Here is a 22,469-nt window from a genome sequence, read left to right as displayed (position 1 = left end):
AAGATTGTACATCTCAACATGTAGCTATTGAATTTGACCCACGGGGCCAACCGACGACAGTTTGAGAGCCACTGCGAAAGGGGCAGCGTGCGAAAGAGCGAGAGAGCGCACAAACAGGTTGGCCGAAAGAACGCCCCCTCGGCTTACCTGTTCGCACACACTCACACACACGGAGATGCCCTCACGCACACCGGCGCACTGGAGGAACAACAACGTGCTGATTGGTCAGCGAAGCCGCTTGCCAGCGAAAAGGCATGCGCATTGGGCGCCATATTGAAAGGCGGAAATCGGAGGTGACTGCGACTGCATCGCTGCTCCTCCCCAGGAACTCCTCATCCTGGCTGAAAGGATGCCCGGTGCAATAGCTGCCATCCTGCAATGCCGTTTGGATTACTCACCGCAATTGTTCCTTGCATCTCTCGTATAATTGCAATTACTGGCCTTTTCTCATCTTCATTCACTCCACCTTTTGGCTTAACTCCGCCTAATGGTCCTTCCGCATTATTGCAGTGTGCATTGTATTATTTAATGATTCCGAAGGAGATGAAGCCATTTGGTAATTGAAGCCAACTAATTATGTTAATGATTTACTAATATTCGACAGGCTCCTTTCGTCTTCCCGTCTTTGTTCATGATACATGACTTAAATTAACTTGAATCTAATCTAATTTCAAGCTACTTACATGAGCTAGGATGTGTTCAGAATCCCTTAGTATCTTTTTTAATACAAATAGTAAATTTAAGTCTCAGAGTATTACATTTCTTAGTGAATTTTGTAGAAATTAATCAAAGTACCTGTTTTTAAAACCGCTTAGGCAAATGGTATTATTTTCAGCACTTCTTTATTAAAATTCTGTCCCATTTATCGGTAGCTCGATCTCAGCGTGTGCCATGAAAATCGCATCGAGGACCACCCAAAATGCAAATTCGGAAACGGAGCTGGGAAATTCGATCGAAGCCCTACAAAGATGATGGACTAATGGGGCGCCAGGCCGGTGCACCTAATCAAGATAGGCAACTGCCCACACAGATCAGATGAAGTGAAGATCCATCCCGCTGGCGATTTCAGTATCGTTTACAGCGATCGATAAGGTTTTGGCGCCAGGCCTCGACAGTCATCGATAGCCAAAATAAGTGTTAAAAAATTAGGAAATCGTAAAATTTACATAATAACAGATCATATTTCAATCGAATTAGAAAGACAGACGGCAACGACAACAGTTGGGAATGCCAGAGGGACCAGAGAACACATAAAGATGGCCATAAAACAAAGTTGGATGGAGGGGCAGCGATACGGGATGCCACAAAATGTTAATGAAAAAGTGCGATAAAAATCTTGTCCAACATGAATGAGAAAAACGAGGCAAGCAGCCCAACAACAATGCAGCGATCAACACCACGTTCTGCGGTTCGAGATGACCCCCGCCTCCGCGGAGAAAGGGATGGAGAAAGTCATCTGTCTGATGGGGGGCCCTAAAAAACCCGAATGCTCCGAACTTCATTATTGGTGTTAAGAATGAAGACAATAACGAGGCTGGCACACGCGCCCCTAAACTCTCCGCCGGATACCTGCTGTGCGGACCAAACAATGAGCCTCCTCCTCCTCTTCCTCCTCCACTCTTCCACCGGACCCGGTGCTCCTCACTCCCCACTCCAGACTACAGGCGCCCGAGGAGCCGGGCTGGGTTATGGTTCACCACTGCTGCTTATTAGAAATGGTAAACAAACAGCCAGATCGTGTTGAACTTTATGGTCCTCCATGCCGGATCGTGCGCACATTGTTAATCATCTGGAAGTGGCCATAAAGCAGGCTCCTCCACTGGCCGTTATTAATTCGGTTGAAATTATTATTAATTTTGCGCCATAAATCTCGACACTGCGTGAATCGAAGACCTTTTGTGGTACGTGTGGGTAATTAGCTTTCAGTTCGTCGGGATTAGTTGCTCATTTGCTGGGCTAATCATAAATTTGGGGCGATGATACTGCTTTACTATCTGGAATCAAAATAGGCTGTGATAATATATATTTCAAATTTTCTGTTGCTTTGTATGAAAACCATTATTATTACGTTGCATTCATCCTGATAAATAAAATAAATCAAAGTAACAAGGTCGAAATCTATAAAAATCAAGGTGAAATCCTTAAGTGAATTTTTAGGAATACTTACATGTTAACCTAAATTAAAAAAAATCAATGTGGTTGGTTTTTTTTTGGACGAGCAATTAATTTCTCGTATTTTATTACCTATTACCATTTAATAACAGGGAAGAGACCATTATTATTTCCATATTTTTTTGTTTATATCTATAATAAGTATCAATTATTCTCATATTATATTATAAAAGCTAAACGCAATACTTTGTTTTAAGTTGTAATGAAACGCACTTATATTTATTGAAGTTATTTTATAGTTTTAACGTTTATTAGTACAGTTAACTAGATTAACTAGAATGAAGCTTTTCCGAACCCATAATGTGGATGTATGTAGGTAATAGTCGGAAAACTCGACTATTACTCTTTTCTTTTTTACCTTAAATTGATTTATATCTAAATTTTGAACATGATTAGCCTTATTCAGGTGATATCAAGGAAAATAAATATTTTACGTTTAGGATGGGACTTACATGACACATGACTCATGGGTCTCTTGATACCAACTATGTTCAAGTCAAATTGAATTCCAAACTATCATACTTTCGAAAGATTTGGTTTGTTAGAAAATAGCATGCATTGACCCCATCTAACCCACAAGTTCCCCGTGCAAAGGGAATCCTTGCAGCTATTCCTTGCCACCACCACTGCCCACCAACTATCCACCGGAAATTTAAAAGTTCTCTCACGCGTTCCTTGGCGATCGCCGGGCAATCTCCTTCCGATAATTGGCCGCCAATTCAATTACGGACTTACATTCACTCGCTGTCGCCTTCGCGGTGGCGGGTGGGCGGGGGAATGGCCACATGCAATTGCCTTGTAATTTGCCACAATTATTCATATTAAAAATGAGTTAAGCGTCGCCTCGGGTGCCATGTGGAAGGGGGGTGGGGGGAGAAGGGAGAGGTGCGGCGGCCGACAAGTAAGTAATTTTCACGCGTAGGTAACTTTAAACGATCCCAGTTGGAGGATCCGGGGGCGGGCAGTGGACGGCGGATAATAATCGCTGCCACATAAATATTACAAGCATCTGACAACTGAAAATTATCTCCTTCACTCACGAGCCATTTAAATCAATTTTACACTTCGGATTTCACAGGCGGTCGATCTGGATACGGAGGACACGATACGGACTCACTCCAGGCACCCTTCCTCCTTCTCCTCTTCTTCTTCGCATGGAGCCCGGCCTGCAACCTGGAAATTGAAATTTATTGAAAAAATGATGACAAACGAACGAAAATAAGCGAATGCAGCAGCTGCAAGGTGGTCCCGGGGGTGTGACGTGAGAAGCCGGGCTGAAACTTAAGGCCAGCACTCTGGATACACATGTTTATGGCCGAGATAGGCGCTGATTAGGGTTGCCAAGTGGTACCGAAATCGAATCAAAGTCACTTTTAGCGCCAGTTTTGTTAAGTTGTGCTTTTCACATTCTTATAGATATGTTGTAATATTTAAGTTATGGGTAAGGCATCATCATCATTGGAATAGTCCTTTGAAACTATATAGAAACTAATTCTTATTTGCAGTTTAGACTCGAATTCGATCTTATGTTATCTCTTGAGAGTCGGAGATGATGTTTTAGAAGTTGGTTTATCAACTTAATGTTGGATTTAATTGATTGAAACTTCCTAACTAGAGCGATGATTTGAGCTTTTGTCAGGTGTTTTTGTCTGGGTTGTCAGGCTTTATTCTGAGTTGTCGTTTGTAAGAGTTGTCGTAGTAAATAACATTAACAAAATGGATTTGTCTTTCAGGGTTAATTTGTTTTATGTTATCGTTATCTGACAAATATTAAACTATAACGAACTGAAAAATCTTTAAGTCATTTTAACTATGATAACCAGATTTCATTTATCTTATATCATAAGTATATTAACTGTTAAGTAAAAGGGATAGCATCACGCAGGCACGTTTAACACAGTTTTTACTTTTCAAAACGAGCCACTTCAACTAAAATAACTAAATGGTACTTTGAAGCTAATGCTGATCTGTTTTTCCCATTAATGATCATGTGGTTTAGTAGGCATTAGACCAATGTGGAACAGTCAAAACAATTGGCAGTTGAAAAACATTTTATTGAGAAGCCATAACAAATTAATTGTGCACACGGATTCATCTTCCTGCTTCTTTTGCCTAAGTAAAAGTTTGCAATATTTTAGAAACTTAAATGTAGAATATAAATTAGGAAATATCTTAAGTTCCCTACCTATCCTAAGTTCTTTGCTCTTGCACATAATTCGGGTTGGCTCGACAACTCTGGACATGCTTCACATTTCACTGGGGTGTCATAACGTCGGCTACCCCGCTCCCCCGGACCCCTCTCACCCCCTGCCCCTGCCAAACGGGCAGCGTGCAAAAGCGTTTAAACCAACAATTACGCGAGCATAAATCAAACAGTCGAGTAGAGTGTCGAGGAGCAAGGCGGGCGGTCCGGTCCGGTCCGATCCGGGTCTCCCAGTTCTCCGCTCCTCCAAGTGGGATTCCCCTGGCCTAAACGACGAGTCGCGTGCAGAGAGGAGTTAGGAAGAAGAGCGGAGAAGAGGGGTCAGGAGGCACTGTCGAGGGAGAAGGTGCCTGGAATGCCGACACCATCTGCTGTCACAGGCGGCGACGCCTTGGCCAACCATCCTGGCCACTTGAGGGACTCCGCCCCATGCTCCTCGCGGGACGCGGAGGCTCATCTTCCCGCTCGGTTTCGAGTGTCAATAAATAATAGCGGCCAGCCCCCCAAAGTTTACCGATGGTGCGGAATTCACTGATCTCGTTCCGATCGCTGGCCGAGATTAGATTGTGATTGCCGTGCTCCATCGCCTGCTGCTTCCTCTCGGCATACGTACGTCTGGAGCAGTGCTGCGTCTTTGTTTTCTGGTGGCCGAGGACTGTGGTCGGGCATATTTAAATAATTTTTCTATTAACTAATCAGTTTAAAAACAATCTTCACATGGTCAGCGGCATGCCAAATGAACTTGGGGCACGCGACGCAGCGGGTTCCTGTCCAATTTGCAGATCTGATCTGGTGGGGCTGCCACATTCGCCCTCCTTGCTCCTCGTGGGTGGCCAATTGGCTTTGGGGCTTTGGGACTCCCATCTTCGGACATCGCGTGTGTTGACACGATCTGAAAAGATTCCAGTCACCCATCATACTCTGTATCTCATCTCACGTGTATCTCAGAAATATGGTCTTGTGAAGTTTGATTTGTTATTGCTTAATGTGAAGAGCGGTTAATTCTGTACTAATATTATATTATCAGGGTTATTTATTAACCATGTTTGGTAGAGCTACTAAGAATTGAGCAAGTGTAATATGCTAAGATGCTACATAAACTACTTTAAAAACATTGTATTGTCAGAAAGTGAGCAACAATATATTTTAGATTCAGAATTTAAATGTGTTTAATCTCAAGTCTTCAGCTTTATGAATATCTGTAATAAAAAGGATCCGAAACGTTTCCCTATATCTATTTATATTCTTCAATTATTATTCAATTAATTTAGTTTGGATTTAGTCTAGATTGTATAATTCATTTGTCAGTATTCACAAAAGCGTAAATTAGAGCAGTATTGCAATGAATAAGAGAATAAATACCTCTTTAAGCATTCCAGGATGAATGAACTGTATAGAATTCTTCGACCTAGAACCTTAAGTTTATAGGGTACACCTTTGGATTTCAAAGTGACCTCACTGGGGTCTGTTACAATGTATTCTCAATCGGAAATCATTTCAAAATATGCGTTATTCAGGGAACTAATTCGATGCGAGTCCTATTCCAATTTAATCATCAGCTGACACTTATAAATAACCAATTTCCTCTCGCTACCAGAATTGGTGTCGATGGGCGATTGGGAACCCACACACGCGGATCCCGGGGATCGTGGGGAGTTCCGAATCGAGGCTGTTGCATAAATCAATGCCACAAAGACACACACAGTTGAATTGTGAGCAGCGCCCGCGGCACTTGACCACTGACCACTGGTCGCATCCTCCTCCCCGCCAGCCGGCTGCCCGGCTAATCCGCTCCAGCAGCCGCGTAACCAAACTCCCAGCGAGATCCTCTGCCAAAGGTGTTAATATTCAATTAAAATTCTAGGCTCACCGGGCGAGCGGCTAATAAATTAGCGCTCAACAAGCGGGTTGCCAATTTCAATTTGTTTTCGTATCACTTCGACCGGTGGGGAAATCGGTGGAGGATCGGGTGGATGCGGTTGGAGGAGCTGGCCAATTTATTTATTAAGCTGCGCAGGTGGCTGCGATTGAGATTTGCTGCGAATTTGTTTGCATTGCTGACCCCGGAGGAGGGTCAGACACGCTGGGAATGGCGTTGGGCCTAATCAGATCAGATCGGAAATGGAATTGGAAATGGAAATGGAGACTCCGGCTGCGATGACTCCCATTCGACTGCCCATATCGACCAGTCTCAATCACGACTCGTGCCCAGCTCACTGGGCTGCTCCACATGGGATCTTGTAATCGATGTTGTAGCTGGACAGACTGGACAGGCTGGGCAGTATGGACAGTCCAACGCGCGACATGGAGCCACCTAATGGAGGATCTGAACTCGTGGCTGCCACGGAGCGATATTTATCGCCTCAGATTGAGTTGGATCCACGGGTCGTACGGTTAGGTGGCATTCCAGCTCCGATTGGAGGTGTCCACGACATGAGGTCCAATCTCTGGGCCATGATCCCTTACGGTGGATGTTCGGTCCGCAATTAGGTGCGATTGTTTAAAATCATAAAACTAAAGTCTGATGGCGCTAAACAGCTACAAGATACAATATCTTGATCAGCATCGTTAAATCACATGCTTTAAGAACCAGATCCTTACTACTCACAAACTTTAAGGTGGATTCATCATATCACACCTGCAACTTCCCTTCATCAGCGAGATTAACATGCTCATTACTGGTGGGCAGGTCCCTTGATCTTTCCTAACTGGGGGTCCATGGTCGCGCCGCCAGAGGAGAGGGAGTTCCATTAGAGACATTAAAATAATTTCAAAAGACATAAATTTTGAATTATGGCCACACAACGTGGCCACGATGCCACAAACTATGTGGTACATATCCACATGTCCATGTGGATGTGCATCTGAATGGTTCGGGAAACGCGATTGCAGGAGTATTTTGAATCAAATTCGCTGGGGGAGTGCTGCGCTGTGTGCCAAGTGTTTTCACTATAATTACAGACAATTTCAGGCATCCACCGTCGTGCCGGTGGAGCACCTTCTCCCCCTGCGCCCGCTGGATGCACTGCAGCTCGCTGAGATGGCCATTTAAATTGATTTATGACCGCCTGATCGAGCGCATTTGTTCGGGTGAGAGGGTGGGCGGGGGAGGGAGAGTGGGAGGGCTGACTATATATTATATATATGCGGCCATAACTCACGATCGCTAATTAAATTTGCATAGGGGGCGCACATATTCGCCGGTGGGCGTGGCTCGGGGGGACAGCTGCCGCTTGTTGTTTTCGTATGATTCCAGTGATTCCCATCAGGTAGCCAGACATTCGATGGACGAACCCTCGTCAGCGAAGTTGAAGAAGTGCTCGAGATGGCCCAGTTCTGAGACAACCCCTAACAAGGCCAAAAGGGTCAGGGGGTCAGTGGTTCGTTAGTCGTGGAAACAATGCCTTCTTTAATTGATTTAAGATGCCGGAGATCCGACGCATTTGTCAGCGATCTTCGGTGTGCTTTAATTGCCTGTGCCTGGGAAATCCGTAACTCAATCAGTCCGGCATTGTATTGCACTAGTTGAGCACTAATTGCAGACGTTCCGATACGTCGGTAGCTAAACTCTCAGATACAAAACGGTAATTGGGTTCGAGCCAGAACTGGGTAATAATAATGGAAAAGGAAAAATTTGGCAGGCATATTTAGGCGACTTTTCAAACGAAAGTGTCGATAGGCGGAACCACATTTGGCGAGGGTCCCAAGGATGCGAAGGAGTGGAGCAGGGAAGCAGGAAAGTAGGGAAGCAACGGAACAACAGCCAGAGGAAGTGCCATAAAAATGCAATTTTAGATTCCATCAACTGATAAGAAAAGTTTTTAAATTAGCCGCCAAATGGGCAAGCGAACTGCGAAACTGTAAAGTGAGCAACAGACAGCAGTACTCTTTGATTAGAAAACGGAAAACAAGGACATCAGTCGAGGATGGTAGTGGAGGCAGTGGGGCAGGAGGAAGTTGGCTAAAAGGCAACAGTCGGCCTACAAATTGCCGTCGACACGCCACGAGACCGTTAGAAACTTTATGCATTTTCCGCTGCATTCGGACGACCACCCACCATGGCCCACCATTTCCCGCAAGTGGGTACACATGTACCTGTGTGCCATGGGAATCCTCAAAGGAAACGCACTCCAGCGAGAAAAGAGAGCAAAAGTATCGGTTTCAGCTTATCAAATGCCTGCCATCGCCAGTGGGACAGATTAGGAGCAGTATCAAAGGGAATGGAAATGGAATTGAAAATGGAAATGGAAAATGGAAATATAAATAGAATGCAATGAGGCGCGCTATTTCGGCATTTCGAAATCTTAAAGCCCCGATCTTCGGTTCGAAGGGCAGAGACGGCGCTCAAGTAATTAACGCCCCTACAGAGGAGCTGCATCCGCATCCTTGAGCGCGGGACCTAGGCCAATCCGAAGAATACGGTAGCTGGCCGACGGCGCCTTGAGGATTTGCCCAAATGTTAATGATGATCCGATCTCCGAGGGAATCCCCTGCCTGAGTGTGGGTGTGCTACTGCTGCCGCTTGCCATGGCAGCCCGGAAAACTCGATCTGGTGTGAAGATCGGGGCGGTTTTCAGTCTGTTTGTTTTCTCTTTGACCCGATAATCGCCGATACGAAATTAATTAGTGCCATCATACTTCGTGTCTTAGTAACTACCTTGTTAGGGGAGTAAAAATATATATGATAATAAATATAAAATGTATTAGTAACAAGAGAGGTAGCTTCTAACTTCAGTTAGCGAAAAATCGTATTACCTTGTTGTTTATCTCAATACTATATAAATTTTGTAATATCTTTATTATATAATCGTTATATTGCCCACAAATTGCTTCAAGTGTACTTTTCCTTAGGTATGACCAATTAAAGTCAAGTCTGACTAATAGATTCATTATATTCGCTATATAAGCGCGGACATGTAAAGATCAAATCCGAGTATTATCGCCAGAGTCAAAAATGCGACTTTTTCCAGTTTACTTTGGTAAGTTCGAGTTGCTTGATTTAGAAACCCACTTTATATCAAAATGAATTCCTGATTCCTCAGCTATAATCTTCCTGTTTCAATATGAAGTCTGCTCCATATCGGATACTATGAAAACAGAACTACGATCCTGGTTTGGAAACATAAAGCAGCTGCAAAATCCGGTAACGCTCAACACACTGAAAAAACTGTGCGTCGTGGAAGTGATGCGGGGCAGCAAACATCGGATAAATGTTGGCAATATCGACATTTCGAATAAGAATACTTTGGAAAACTTCATCAAGCTGCCGAGCATCAAAATGCCGAACATTACAATTGTCATCGTGGAAGATGAGTTGTCCAAGAGGGCGAGAAGCGGGAGTCAGTATAAGGAACGGGAAATGGAGAAACTAGTTTCACATTTTAAGGAATGTATTCTTGCAAAACTTAAGGCACTATCTTAGTCACAAGATAAAATTAACTTCTGAAAGAAATTTTTTGTTTTTGGTGTTTATAAAATTGCAAAAACTACTAAAAGGGGGGATTTTTCCAGTTAAAGTTTTTGTATAGTTCCAAATGAATTATAGGTTTGGATCTTTTTGTACAATTATGTATATTAAGATTAAATCAGTTTCACTATCCTTAGATGTAAGTCCTCACATGCGTATTGCGAGGTTTGGTTTTATCGGTTATGTTACTGTTACTGCATTGTAAGGATTCATCGCTTCTAAATAAATAAATAAAAAAAACTATCCTTAGATCTAGAGTTTTAGTGAGCTTCCAAAAAATTGAGGATAAGAGCAAGAGAGAACGACAATTGGTTGGCAAACCAATAGAAATTGGCAAATAAAAGTAGTAAAAAACCAAACATTTTAAAATTATAGGCGTGACAGATTTTAATGTGGGCGCGGCCAAAATTTCTTTTGATATAGAGGTATTTTATAGAGGTATTTTTCCCTGTACCTTTTCGGAATCGACTTTTTAATTCCAATTATTTTTGTAAAATGGAATGTGTAGATAGTAAAAAAGAAAATCCCGCTAGTTTTGCCTTTTTTTCTTTATATTCTTGAGCAAATTCATAACTTTTAGGCTGTTCATAAGAATAGCAGTGTCTGGTTTTGACCAACGTAAAGTCCAGAAATTATCAATATTTTCTAAAATGTGTGTTTGGTTAAGTTAAATCGTATATTTAAAAGGGCAATAAATTTAAAAAAAATAGAGTATAGGCAAAATATATTTATTGTTTTATATTAGCAATAAATAAAAATTACCATTACCAAAATGTAATTTGATTTATGATATTCTGACCCAACGAAGATTTCATAGTGATTGACAAAGTCGCCGACAGACAAATAAGAAGAACACGATCGCTTTTATTTCGAAAAGACCCACAATATATTGCATATATCGTTTTAAAATGCCAATTTTCTATCTTTCACCTCATTTAATCCAAACTAAACCATTTAATATGCAATATGCGGTTCCAAAATTATCAAATATATTAAAGGTTTTGATCGGACCATTCTGGAAGATATATAATTCAACGGCTCTAAATTCATTGTACTATTCTTTATATATATATATGAAAATAAATACTTTAGTTTCTAAATTAAATTGGCAAGTTCTTTTAAAAGAGTATCCATGAACAGAAAGTTTTAAAAAACTCTTTAACTGAAATTTGATCACGTGGTTGGAGTGCTGGCTAAGTGCCAGCAGCGAAGTGCTCAACCTCGAGTTAGGAACCGTTTTACGGCAACGGTCACTCTGTTTTCGATAGTAATAACTTTTCTTCGCAGGACTGGTATTTTTGGCATTTCCCAGCAGTGCGGCCGCATTGAATCGTTAAAAAGTAAAAAGAGAAGCAACAGCGTGAGGTGTAAATAATGTAAGACAATGCAATATAGTAAAGTCGAGCAGCAATTTTAATATGTTTGTGCTCGAATCAAGTGCGATTGGTGCGCCGGAAAAGCGATTGGCATTTCGCAGGTCGCAACGCAGTTGTGGAAAACGCAGCACACCCACACACAGCCAGAGTGCACACACATATTGACTGATGATTTTCGTCTACGTTTCAATTCGATTTTCGGAAATTTCACCTTCGCGTTGCTGTTTTTCGGCTATTTCAAACTTGTTTTCAGCTGTGCGCGGCCCCTCCGCCCCCCGTCCCGCGTCCCGACCCCTTTTCGTTCCGCTGGCAGCCGCTCACTTTTTGACTTGCTTACGTATTACGTTCGCGTGCCAATTCGCAGTGCAAAGCGTGCATTACAAACGCAAAATCTCGCATAATTCCACGCACATTACTCGTCCGTCGCCTTCCAGTTGTCCCGCGCTCTCCCGTCATTTTCGTGTGGAAATCGTGTGACGCTAAGAATAACACGGATCGGTGAAAAGCGCAGGAAAAGCCAACCAAATGTGTGTCAAAGAGCAGCAGCAGCAAGCAGCAGGTGTAAATGCAGTGTTCTAAAGCGCTGCAATGCTCCGTGCGTGTGTGTGTGTGTGTCGCAAACATATGGCAGCAAATAAATATTAATCGCAGTTGATATTTTCGCCATACTCCGCAGATTGAAGATTCACGCGAAGGCCAAGCCAGGTGTACCAAGTGCGCCAAGCAATCACGTGGAGAACCATTTCCAATGTCAAATGTAACAACCGAAACACACCAGCCGCCCTGAGGAAGCAGAAGAAAGTGTTCCGAGGTCAACCCACCACCACCATCACCACCCCCCCGATTTGTTATCATTTCGTTTTCGTTTACTTTTTAACCCTCCGCTCGAGAACGTGGTTTCTTTTGCGACGTGCAATACTCTGTGGCAGAAGTCTTGCACCGTTCCAAAAGAGAGCAACACGTGGAGCGACGAGCACGGCCGTACAATACCCAAGTCCGTGGCCACCAAGCTCCAGCGTCTCAAGGCCAAGGCGTCTGCGAGCCAGCACTACGGCGGCACCTATAGAAAGTCCTCGTCCGCAGCGGCAGCGTCCAACGGCAACCACAGCGAGGGCAGCGACAGGAGCTCATCCTCTGCGCTCCACGGCGGACAGAGCCATCAACGCGGTGGCGCCGCCGAGGAGCCCCAGTTTGCTTTGGCGGATGTGGCCGAGAAGTCATATCAAAGCAACAGCAGCAGCAGCAGCCACCTCAACCACAATAACAATTATCAAAAGTCAAACCACACCAGTGCCAATTACAACCAACACTCCAACAACAGCAACCACCCACAAAGCACCACCACCAACCTGCCTTATCAGCCCAACAGCAATACCAACACGATGATGATGACCAAACAGAAGAATTCGCTGGCCGAGCGCCTCAACATCGGCGAGGAGGCGCGGGAACTGAAGCTGGGCGCCACCTTCAACCCGAAGAACACCTCGACCGCCTTTCACACTATCAAATGTAAGTGCTGTCCAGGGGACACCCAGAACTAAGAATTCAACCACAAACGCCTCGTCTTGCAGATGACTTCAAGCCAGCGAGCGTGGACACCAGCCGCATGGCATCTGTGGACGTCGGCTCCAACAATCAAGTTACTGTTACCGTGCCAAATTCAGGTGAGTGCAGTCGGAAACAGCATTGCGTTGAATTTGAAATAGGTTTTTTGTGGAGGTAGATTTTTAGCATCATTAAATAAGTATATTTAAACTGGGAGTCTTAATTGAGGGCACAGTTTGAATGTTTCAGACAAGAAAATCTAATTCCAAAGCTCAAACTTCTATACCAATGAATTTGTCAAGATATTTGGAACTATGTATTATACTAGTTCATATTTACTAAATAAGCTATACACGTTTAGCGATACTACGATTGTCCGGAATAAGCAGGTGAAATTTGGTGTGCACCTGCTTGGTTGAATGGTGGAATGTGCATCTCGCCCAGAAGATTCATAAAAATCACTTGGAGCAATCAATAACGCGTGCTCCAAGCCAAGTTCAGATACACTTCAGCTCAGAAAAATGTACATATTTATACTTCTTGTTCCTAAAATTAATTTGACTAAATCCCTTTTAAAAAGAACACAACATGTAATTCTTTTTCAAACGGACATGGACATAGCTGGGTTGATAGGGCTATCGATTGAGAACTCGAAACCAAAGTTTTGATATACCCTTTCGAACTCGGATAAAATAGGTGTCTGCCTATAGCTTATTGTATGTGGTTAGTTGGATCTGCATCGTCTGTCTGATGACATAATGCATAATCCATTAGACGAGACGAACCAGTGGCAGTGCCTATTCAAAGGTACACATTAATGGCTAGCCCCTGTGCATTATTTGAATCAAGCAAGAGGAGAAAAGGCCAGCGCTGGAGAGCAAAGACACCAAATTACATCAAGTCAGGAAAAATGCAGCCAAGCGTTCAAGTCTTTCTCCTCGGCCTCTCTATACTGGTATTATTCCGCTATGCTCTTTGTGGCCAGACATTGTCGTCGTCATCGTCATCGTCTGTGGGCCGTCGGCTGTGGTGGGGCTGCTGCTTTGGGCCCCATTGCGGCCGACTTGGCTTGTGTAACGCTTCGTTGATTGCGAGCGCCGAGTCGCCAAAGAGTTTTGGCGGCGGCGGTGGTGGCAACAGCGACAATAGCAGCGGAATTTGGTCAAGAGTGGTGGGCCTTTGAAGTGGGTAAGTGCGAAAACTGACCAATCTCTGCCGCCTCCCTGGGAATCGGACGGGTGCAGCCAAAGGCGCACAATGCTGAACTAGTTTCTAGTTTGGCACCGGCCACAGCCAAGTTCCCGTCCAGCCTATCAATGGAATACTTTTGGCGTGCTTCAATAACCATAGCAACAATAACCATATCGTTATTCCGCATATGGTTAGTAATACTTAGTAATCTAAGTAATCCAGCATAGATGTCTCTGGTAGTCGACTCAGTTGAATCCAGCAGTATTCTCATAAGTAATACATTGTTATGCTTTGATTCATATTTATTATTCTCTCTTGATATCAAATTAGTGTTTGGGAATCCTAGATTACAATGATAAAGCCTATTTTTGTAAGCATTCACAAATTTCCCCTATCTCCGTGTCTGAACTTTATGATGCTAGAAGCTCCGCCCTGTTGGTGACTCAACCGCTTGGATACGGCAATTTGAAACCACGCCAAGGTCATCTCAGACCACACTACATTAAGCCACTAGAGATTCCTGAATAAATACGAGACGATACGATGAAACGAAAGTTTATTGCAAACTGTGTTTGTTGATCTAAGACAACTTCCACTCAGTAAAGCTGGCTGTTTAAAAAGAGAAGATACACCCAGCGCTTTCCTTTGATTATTTGGGCAGGAAGTGTAAGCCAGCCTTGAATATTTCAGTTTGCTTGTCCAGGGATGCATTTCCCCGTCGACTGTCCCCGAAAATCTCCATCAATGTTCCCATGTTATAGGTCCACGAAAAGGCCTGCTTGATTTTTTCTGCAGTAGAATTCAGAAGCCTACTTTTGACTTCCGTAAGAAGGGGCAATATGGCCAAGGCACTGAATACCTGCAGGCAGAGCACTATGTTCCTAAATCAGTATGATCTCTGCTCGTTCGCCACGATGCTCACCAACGATTAAAACTCCGATCCGCATTGTAGACTTCTCTCGCTGACGACGGAATCCAGGTTATTAAAGTCAGTTGCAACCAGAACCAGACGCCCATAGCGAGTTATATAGTAAGCATGATAATTGCTATTAACGTCCAGGCCAGACTGTGAATATCACGCTACCATGGATGAGCAGCAAGAGGGCAGAGATGAATAAGTGAAATGCGTTTTAGTAGAGTGTCAAATGGATTCTTGTTTAATACAACGATTTAATGCACATACTATCTATGCTGACGCCAGATAATCAGCGAATATCAGTATCCACTTATGATCTATTCACTTTGGCCGATTATCCCCACCGATTCGTTCTGGAGACTATGTCACGCAAGGGACACGCTCCGAACCCTAAAATCGATCTGGCCTGTGGCGGCTTGTAGATCTTCGGGCAGTAGGGCTTCTGGCAATTCATGGGCGGTGGACAGTAGGGAGGCAGGCAGCTTGCCATCCTGCCCAGGTTTCCGGGAATACACAAGGGTGAAGTGCAGGGACTCGGACAATAGGGTGGCCAGCAGGTCGGTGGGAGCGTACAGCCCGGTTCCTTGCAGGGTGGATAGCAGTCGGGCGGGACGCATTTGGGATCGCAGTGTGGCGATCTGCACGGATAACAGTAGGGTGGTTGACAAATCGTGGGGCAGTGCGGCATATAGCACCAGGGAAAGTAGGAACCATCGGGGTACTCCAGGCCATCCGAGAGGGCTGACGGGGGCATAAATGGGTCTTCGGTTGTAGTTGTAGTTGTAGTTGTAGTTGTACCGAGTGCCTTTAATGGAAACGACGGAGTTGTTTGTGGTGGTGGTGGAGGTGGTGGTGGCGGTGGCGTCGGCGATGGTCTCCGTTTTGGTCGGGAAGGGGGACGGTATGGGGGAGGCCTCGGGCAGAGAAGCTCCACTTTCTTGGTCAATATCTTAAATAGGAAACATCGTCTGGACGATGTTATATGCACCTCTTCCAGGGCTTGTCCCAGCGACGGAACCCATTCGGTTCCGTACTTCCTTCCTGAGTTAGCCTCCGCAATGGCATTTACCAGATCCGCGGTTAGTTTCTTCAGCTTGAGGTAATCCAGCGTCCAACTTGGCTGCGCCCGCAGCAGACCTGCCAAGTGGATACTATTATCCTATATCTCGGAACGGCCCAATATGGCATTCAAATCCGTATCACAAACTTACATATCATGAACAGCAAAAGCGGAAACTTTTCGTTCATTTCGAGCAACTTGCCAAACTCGCAACTTTTTTCACTTACATGGATACTTAAGTAGATTAGTTCTTTGCATATTTTTTAAGCAGACCCAAATTGAAATGCTGCGATTTAATCAAATAGGCAACACTCAATATACGTGAGTGAAACACATACAATAACATTGCGAAAAACAGCTGTGTCATTTCTTTAAGCTCAAAAAGTTTAAAATTAGTGGGTTAAATACTACTCATAAAAAGCAATTAAAAGGATGAACAAAGGTGCTTATTATCACTAAACGGATTTATGGACAATTTTTATAAGCCCAATGTACATCCGTAAAAACTTCCGATCTCAAGCATTGATTTTTAAGCTTTTTAAAGCAATCAATAAGTTTCATAATAGAGCCAATATATTTGGCATTGTACAAAAACGAAAAAATGCAGCACTAGCTTTTTTATTCCTCTAAGATATCCAGTAGGTTTATTTTCTTTGTTATGCAGTCTTTAAGAAATCCAATTCGTTTATCTAGTTTCTCTTCTATATTTTGTTTTTTCGATCGCGCTGATACAGGCAACTTTTCATCCGCAAAGATGATGGTAATGTTTGGAATTTTAATGGTCGGGAGGATTATGTAGTTTCGCACAGTGTTCTTGTTGGCTATCCGAAAGTTGGCAATCTTAGCTGGGAGCTTCTTTCCATCTTTCATTTCTATGACGCACAGCATTATAAGTGTGTCAATCGTGTCCGAGTCCTGGCGCCCTTTTACGTTCTGGTCGAGCCAGGACTTCAGTTCGTTGATTTTATTCTGCACCGCTCCTATTTCCCATTGAAACAGGTAGAGAATGGCTAGAGAATCGAGTCTTACTTTGGTTCTGGATCGAAGCTCCTCGGACTTACCAATGTGTACAGCAAGCCGTCGCATTTTCGATTCTAGCGATAACACTCGGATTTTACCATTTATATTCCATGGGACAAATCCATTAGTCAAACTTTACATTACCTGGTCGCCAAAGTAGCGAAAAGATCAGTAGCCCTGATTTTCATCAGTGGTCAGGTGTTAAAGCGCTACCAATGCATCCATAGCATAAAATTATTGATGATCCACATGTCCTGTTTGTAGGAACATCATGATCTAGGCTATTATTATAGGAGCTAGAAACTTGTGATTAGGACTGCACTGGCAGTTCGGAAAACACAGTCCTAAATGTTCTCTAAAGAATGATTTTCCTGAACTATGAAATGTTCCTGTTTTAATTGAATGAGAAACATTTTAAATTGTATGTGTAATTCGAATTTAGAAAGTTCGGTTACGCTTTTATAATATTAAGTTCTTTGATTTTCATGAGGACGCACTTCTTAATGTCCGCATTCAATCCTTTCTCAGTCCTGTTTTCCAATCCCGTTCTGGGGGCAGGTTTGGGATCCTTGGCGTTGCTACGACGTTTGACTATTATGGTCCCGTTGTTAGATTTCTCTTGGTATTTGGCCAGCGCCTTTTCATCCTTCACGATGACAACCGTAATCGGTGGCAATTGAATTTCGGGCATGCTGATGTTGTTCGTGATCGTGTTAATATTACTGACGGTTTGTTTGGGCAGAGAAACGTCAAAGCTGGGAGTTTTCCCGTCCTTTCCTGTTTCTGATCTGCAAAGCTTGACCAGTGTGTTCAAGATTTGTCTCCTTTCGTCCTTTTTGGGGCTAGTATTTGCCTTCTTATTTGAATGTGTATTGGATTTCGGGGGTGACGGTTTCGGTTTCGGTTCCGGTTCCGGTTCCGGTGCGGAGCTATCATCGCCGTTGTCATTGAACATTTGGTTTATCATTGTGAACTTATCCTCGAAGTGTTTGTGGATGTTTTCAAAAACAGGTAAAAATGGCTTCGGATTTGAGACGTGGAGCACACTGAGCAGCACTATAAATGTCACAAATAGGAATTGTTGTTCGGGTAGTACCAACTTTAGGAACTGCAAACTCACCCAAAGCGATCGTACAAAACCGCATTGTGGGTTGTAAAAAGAGAACTGAATTAATTCCGTCCAATGGCAGAAACATATGTGCGCAGCTTGGATTCGCGAAAAAGCCGCGAATAATCCATTGGTACCAGATCACATTTCAATTTAGTCTATAAATGTTTTTAAAAATATGTATCTCCTGAAAGCGTTATAGTCGTTCTTTAAATGTAGCCCTAGTTTTAGTGAGTATTATTAAATTTTCTTTTAAAAACTCACTACCTCCAAAAATCAATATTGTAATATTCTGAATAAACACATTAAAAATATTTTATCAAAACTTTACCAGAAACTTTTGTTTGACTTATAGGGAAGGAATCCACTTTTTACAGACTCTCGATAAGCAGACTTATGTACAGGAATAATAGTCATAGTTATTAGTCATTAGTTTTATTTTTCAAATACAAAAGTCACCTAGTTTAAAGGTAATTATAAAAAATTTTCAAATATAATATTTAGATTCGAGTATAAAAACAATCAAAAATAAATTTTTTTTTGGCAAAAAGAAATGTAACAATATTGTTCCATGAATAGATACCGGAAATTACTAAAATTTAAATTTAAAATGCTTAGTAAATCCATCCCCCATGCTTGGGGGAGTGCCACAGACTATATTTACAATTAGTTTGCTAGATGTTTTCTTCGAAAATATATATCATGGCTTTTGATACTGATCAGGAATTTGTGTACTTTATATCGAATTTATGTCGTCGTAAATGTCTTTTGCAATGCATTGCAAAGATGTGAATAAAATTAATATACCCTCACACCTTTATTTTATTTAACTTGCAGAAAGTTCCGGAGTGCCTCATACAGTTTATAAGGGAAATCAGAGAGAGTATGCAAAGGAGTGTTTGATGATCTACGACAAGGAGACGGGCGCCATCACCATAGAAAAGCTAAACCACAATATTCAAGTAAAGAAGACCAGGTAAGTGCTTTAATCTTAGGGAATTTTGAAGCAGCAAGCTTAAACTTACATTCCTGCAGGAATGAAGTCAGCCACAAGTCAGTCCAGCTTCCTGGTCAGAACATGGGCCAGGGTCAGCCCCACCATCAGGGTGCGAACGGAGCGGGACCGGCGCCAACATCAGTACCTGGACAGGGCTCGGGAACGGCACCCAAAATGGAGAATAGCACCATGCGAATCTCAACCAAGACGAAGGTTTCTACCGGCAGCCGTAGAAACAATATTAGTAAGTATAAAGAGGAAACTGTGTATTACACCACCGTAGGTGTGCAGATAACTTAAAACCAGATAAAGGAAACATAAATTAAATAAGTTTGCTCTAATTTTTCTTTATCTTACCATTTTCAGTTGACTTCAAGCCGCGCAATTCGCCAATGCAACAGAACTCACCATCGCGACCAGTGCCAGTCCACCGCAGTCCCCAATCTGCGCCGGCGTATGTTACTTTTACCGTCCTCGTTGTCATATAATTAATATAATTATCTTTCAGTTGGGATGCTAACAATGCACAGCAGACGCTGCCCAGCATTCCCCTGATCACCGACGACGACGATTTTGGGTTGAGAGCGGCCCTGCACAACAGCGGACATGCGAATACGTCAGGCTCCGCGGCAGGTCAACCGGATTTCGGCTCTACGTCCTCGTCCACGCACATTGGCAAGCAGCGGCAGGCTCCTCCGCACGGCCATGGAAAGCGCCAGCAGATGCACCAGCGCCTCAGCCCACCAATGGCTCAGCAGCAGCAACAGCATCCATCGAACTATGGGCGTGGTTACAATGGTGGGCACAACCACGCACAACAGCAGCAGCAGCAGCAACGGAACTCGCCGCCGCGGCAGCGTCCTTCTGCCTATGGCCACGACAATAGCATGGACGTGGACTCGAGCAGGGAGCATGAACTGACATCGCAGTCCGTGGCGCAAGCGGCTGCCGCCTTGGAGCAGGTGGGTTGTGATTATGGTTAGGTATGGCGCATTGCTAAGTTGGGGGTTTGCTTTCTTGCAGCAAATTGGCGGTGCACTGAGTGCATCGAGCTCTAGTTCGGAGTCGGATTCCAGCGACAGTGACAGCGGCAGCGACTCGGATGACAGCACAGAGGATGAACGCTCCACGCAGGGCCAGCAGCAGGATCACCAGCACCAGCAGCAGCATCAGGTCTATCAGAATCACAACCACACACAACAGCAGGTGACGCAGCAGCACCATAATCAGCTGCCCAACCTGGGCCTCGGATCCATATCACCAGCATATGGCAGCAATCATCAACAGCAGCATCAGCAGCAGATGCTTCAACATCAACAGAAACAGAAGCAACAGTCCGGCATTTATGCGTCCAATGGTGGCTTTCCAAACGATTTCCTACAAAACGATCTGCAGTTGTCGTCTAATTCGTCCGACGATGACGACGATTAGCCGTTTAAAGTTTGATCTTATTTGCCTTCTTTTGACTAAACCAACGACAACAAGAGCAACAACAATTATTGATATTTTGTCTATATGCGTGTAATTAATTTGTAATTATTGAGAGGTGATTTTACTTGCTAGTGAAATTTTTTTTAAATAAATTCTTATTTCTACACCAAGATATCCACAAAAATATATTAATTAATTTTAAACACTAATTTTAGACCTTCCAAATGTGCTGGTAAACATTGAATTAAATCGAAAAAAGATTAATCAAATCAATCAAAACAAAATCATATACCACAATCTAAACCTATATTTGTCAATGCATATTCGTTTTTAATACAAACAAATGATTATGTAAAACTTGTTGGAAGACTAATAATAGATCGCACGCAAATAAAACATAGATTTATACTATAAAAAATACCCAAGAGATAAAACGAACGATGTAGAGGATGCAACTGAGGAAATTATTTAGTTTGTAATAAGAATGCTGCAAATCAAGTAAATATTTTTAAGTTTTACAGAAAAAAGTGACCACTCGGATTTTTGCCATTAATTACGCATTTTAATTTAAGCCCTAAATTCTTATTAATATATTCAGATACCAAAAGCGCAAAGAAACATATTTCAAAAGATATTTTCAAGTGTTATTTTGTTTTCCCTGACTTCGCTCATCTTTGTAGTCAAGCTTACTTTAATCGTTGGCGATTTAGTTAATTTAATGAAAAGTAAAAGCTATCTGAGTTTTCGTTTTTTATTAATTTGTTAGCTATATTTATCACGAATGTATTTTTTAGCCCCCTCTCTTTGTTAGTCACATAATTGTGCGGTATGAAGACATTTGTGTTTTTAGCTCATGTTTTATTTGAATTTATTTGTAGTTTTTTAATTAATTTTTAATTTATATTATTACGATTTTGTTATGAGCTTGCAATAGTTAAACGCAACGAAAGAAAATAAATGTGAAACGAAATAACCGGCCGGTGAAAGCCATTTTTGTTTATATTTGTATTCCCCCCAGAATGTCCAAAGAATTTGTTACACTGGCGAGCAGTAATACTCTACTCACACAAAACACAACTCCTTCCAAAAGTGAGCGTGCGCGAAGTCCAGATACACTTACTGAGATAAACACACTATTTGATTTGCCAAGCCAACAATGAATTGTATTTATGAAGTACCATCCACGAGAGAAACGACCAATATCTGAGGAAAAGCGAAATGATGATAATACCAATTAGTTTTTGTACATGCAAATGCGCCTAGGATTAAAGGGTTTTTTGGTCTAGGAGGAGTATTTGAGACATTCACCGCCAGCACCAACAACAAATTATTAACAAATCAACAGCAACTTAACGACAACAAAATGATTGAGATAATCATGATTGTGCTCATGCATATGCAAAGAATCTAGATCTAATTATATAACTAATTATGTATAGAGTCCGGAAATGCCTAAGATCACAATGAAATCCAGCAAGTAAAATAGTCTAATTGGTAAGCAAATATAAAATATATATTATATACAAACACGCATGTACACGACTTTATACACAAAGCATATAAGAATATTACTTTCAGTTAAATTAGTTATAATACCGACAATTAAACAGTCAACAATCAATTACAAATATTTAATGCTGCGTTTTATTTAGTGGGAATAAAAATAGTAATTATCAGGAAATAATCGGTTTACTATTATTATAGATATGATCTTTCGATATGGAAATTAGGATTTGTCCGAAAATTGTATTTACTTATTTATTTGTACATTTTAGACAAAAGTTGTAAACAAGAGAGAATGATATATTCGAGTTCCCCGACTTTCAAATACCCGTTACTGAGCTAGTGGCAGTTTTGGGAGATTTTAGGGCGTTACAGTGGGTGTGGCCAAAAATTTTTTTTTTTTTGCAAATCGAAAGCAAATTACAAGACTAGAAAAAGTGTGGTCGTGGCAGTTTTGTGCGGTTTGTGTGCGGTTTGTGG

The 22,469-nt window shown here is 42.5% G+C and overlaps 6 protein-coding genes across 9 annotated transcripts; 2 read left to right on the top strand and 4 right to left on the bottom strand.

Moving 5' to 3' along the window:
* The first annotated feature begins 9,225 nt into the window (after positions 1-9,225).
* LOC6733360 lies at positions 9,226-9,844 on the top strand. Its single transcript, XM_016167353.3, has 2 exons — positions 9,226-9,354; positions 9,418-9,844. Exons 1-2 carry the CDS (start codon positions 9,330-9,332, stop codon positions 9,795-9,797), a joined length of 405 nt encoding a protein of 134 aa, XP_016026279.1. The 5' UTR covers positions 9,226-9,329; the 3' UTR covers positions 9,798-9,844.
* A 1,251-nt stretch (positions 9,845-11,095) lies between these two features.
* LOC6733356 (ell-associated factor Eaf) lies at positions 11,096-21,459 on the top strand. Of its 4 annotated transcripts, none has more exons than XM_016167355.2 (8): positions 11,096-11,218; positions 11,895-12,727; positions 12,790-12,882; positions 18,896-19,034; positions 19,094-19,299; positions 19,422-19,509; positions 19,564-20,017; positions 20,079-21,459. In XM_016167355.2, exons 2-8 carry the CDS (start codon positions 12,601-12,603, stop codon positions 20,484-20,486), a joined length of 1,515 nt encoding a protein of 504 aa, XP_016026272.1. In that variant the 5' UTR covers positions 11,096-11,218; positions 11,895-12,600; the 3' UTR covers positions 20,487-21,459. The 4 variants fall into 4 exon arrangements, with proteins under 4 accessions (XP_016026272.1, XP_039147406.1, XP_039147407.1 ...); XM_039291472.2 differs by having other exon boundaries at positions 11,870-12,727; XM_039291473.2 differs by having other exon boundaries at positions 11,116-11,182.
* On the bottom strand, positions 14,494-14,987 carry LOC27209169. Its single transcript, XM_016184655.3, has 2 exons — positions 14,877-14,987; positions 14,494-14,827 (listed from the first exon to the last, which is right to left on the bottom strand). The coding sequence occupies exons 1-2, from the start codon at positions 14,899-14,901 to the stop codon at positions 14,604-14,606; spliced, it is 249 nt and encodes an 82-aa protein (XP_016026278.1). The 5' UTR covers positions 14,902-14,987; the 3' UTR covers positions 14,494-14,603.
* Positions 15,089-16,153, bottom strand: LOC6733359 (extensin). The gene is made up of 2 exons (XM_016167580.2): positions 16,082-16,153; positions 15,089-16,007 (listed from the first exon to the last, which is right to left on the bottom strand). Exons 1-2 carry the CDS (start codon positions 16,116-16,118, stop codon positions 15,205-15,207), a joined length of 840 nt encoding a protein of 279 aa, XP_016026277.1. The 5' UTR covers positions 16,119-16,153; the 3' UTR covers positions 15,089-15,204.
* On the bottom strand, positions 16,532-17,120 carry LOC6733358. The gene is made up of 2 exons (XM_016167579.3): positions 16,992-17,120; positions 16,532-16,940 (listed from the first exon to the last, which is right to left on the bottom strand). The coding sequence occupies exons 1-2, from the start codon at positions 17,014-17,016 to the stop codon at positions 16,549-16,551; spliced, it is 417 nt and encodes a 138-aa protein (XP_016026276.1). The 5' UTR covers positions 17,017-17,120; the 3' UTR covers positions 16,532-16,548.
* LOC6733357 lies at positions 17,370-18,165 on the bottom strand. Its single transcript, XM_016167577.3, has 2 exons — positions 18,071-18,165; positions 17,370-18,006 (listed from the first exon to the last, which is right to left on the bottom strand). Exons 1-2 carry the CDS (start codon positions 18,144-18,146, stop codon positions 17,402-17,404), a joined length of 681 nt encoding a protein of 226 aa, XP_016026274.1. The 5' UTR covers positions 18,147-18,165; the 3' UTR covers positions 17,370-17,401.
* Positions 21,460-22,469: the final 1,010 nt, after the last annotated feature.

This window comes from Drosophila simulans, chromosome 2R (assembly GCF_016746395.2).
Source record: "Drosophila simulans strain w501 chromosome 2R, Prin_Dsim_3.1, whole genome shotgun sequence".
Taxonomy (NCBI): domain Eukaryota; kingdom Metazoa; phylum Arthropoda; class Insecta; order Diptera; family Drosophilidae; genus Drosophila; species Drosophila simulans.
The sequence above is the reverse complement of the archived record's forward strand: the minus strand, read 5'-3'. Positions and strand labels throughout refer to the sequence as shown.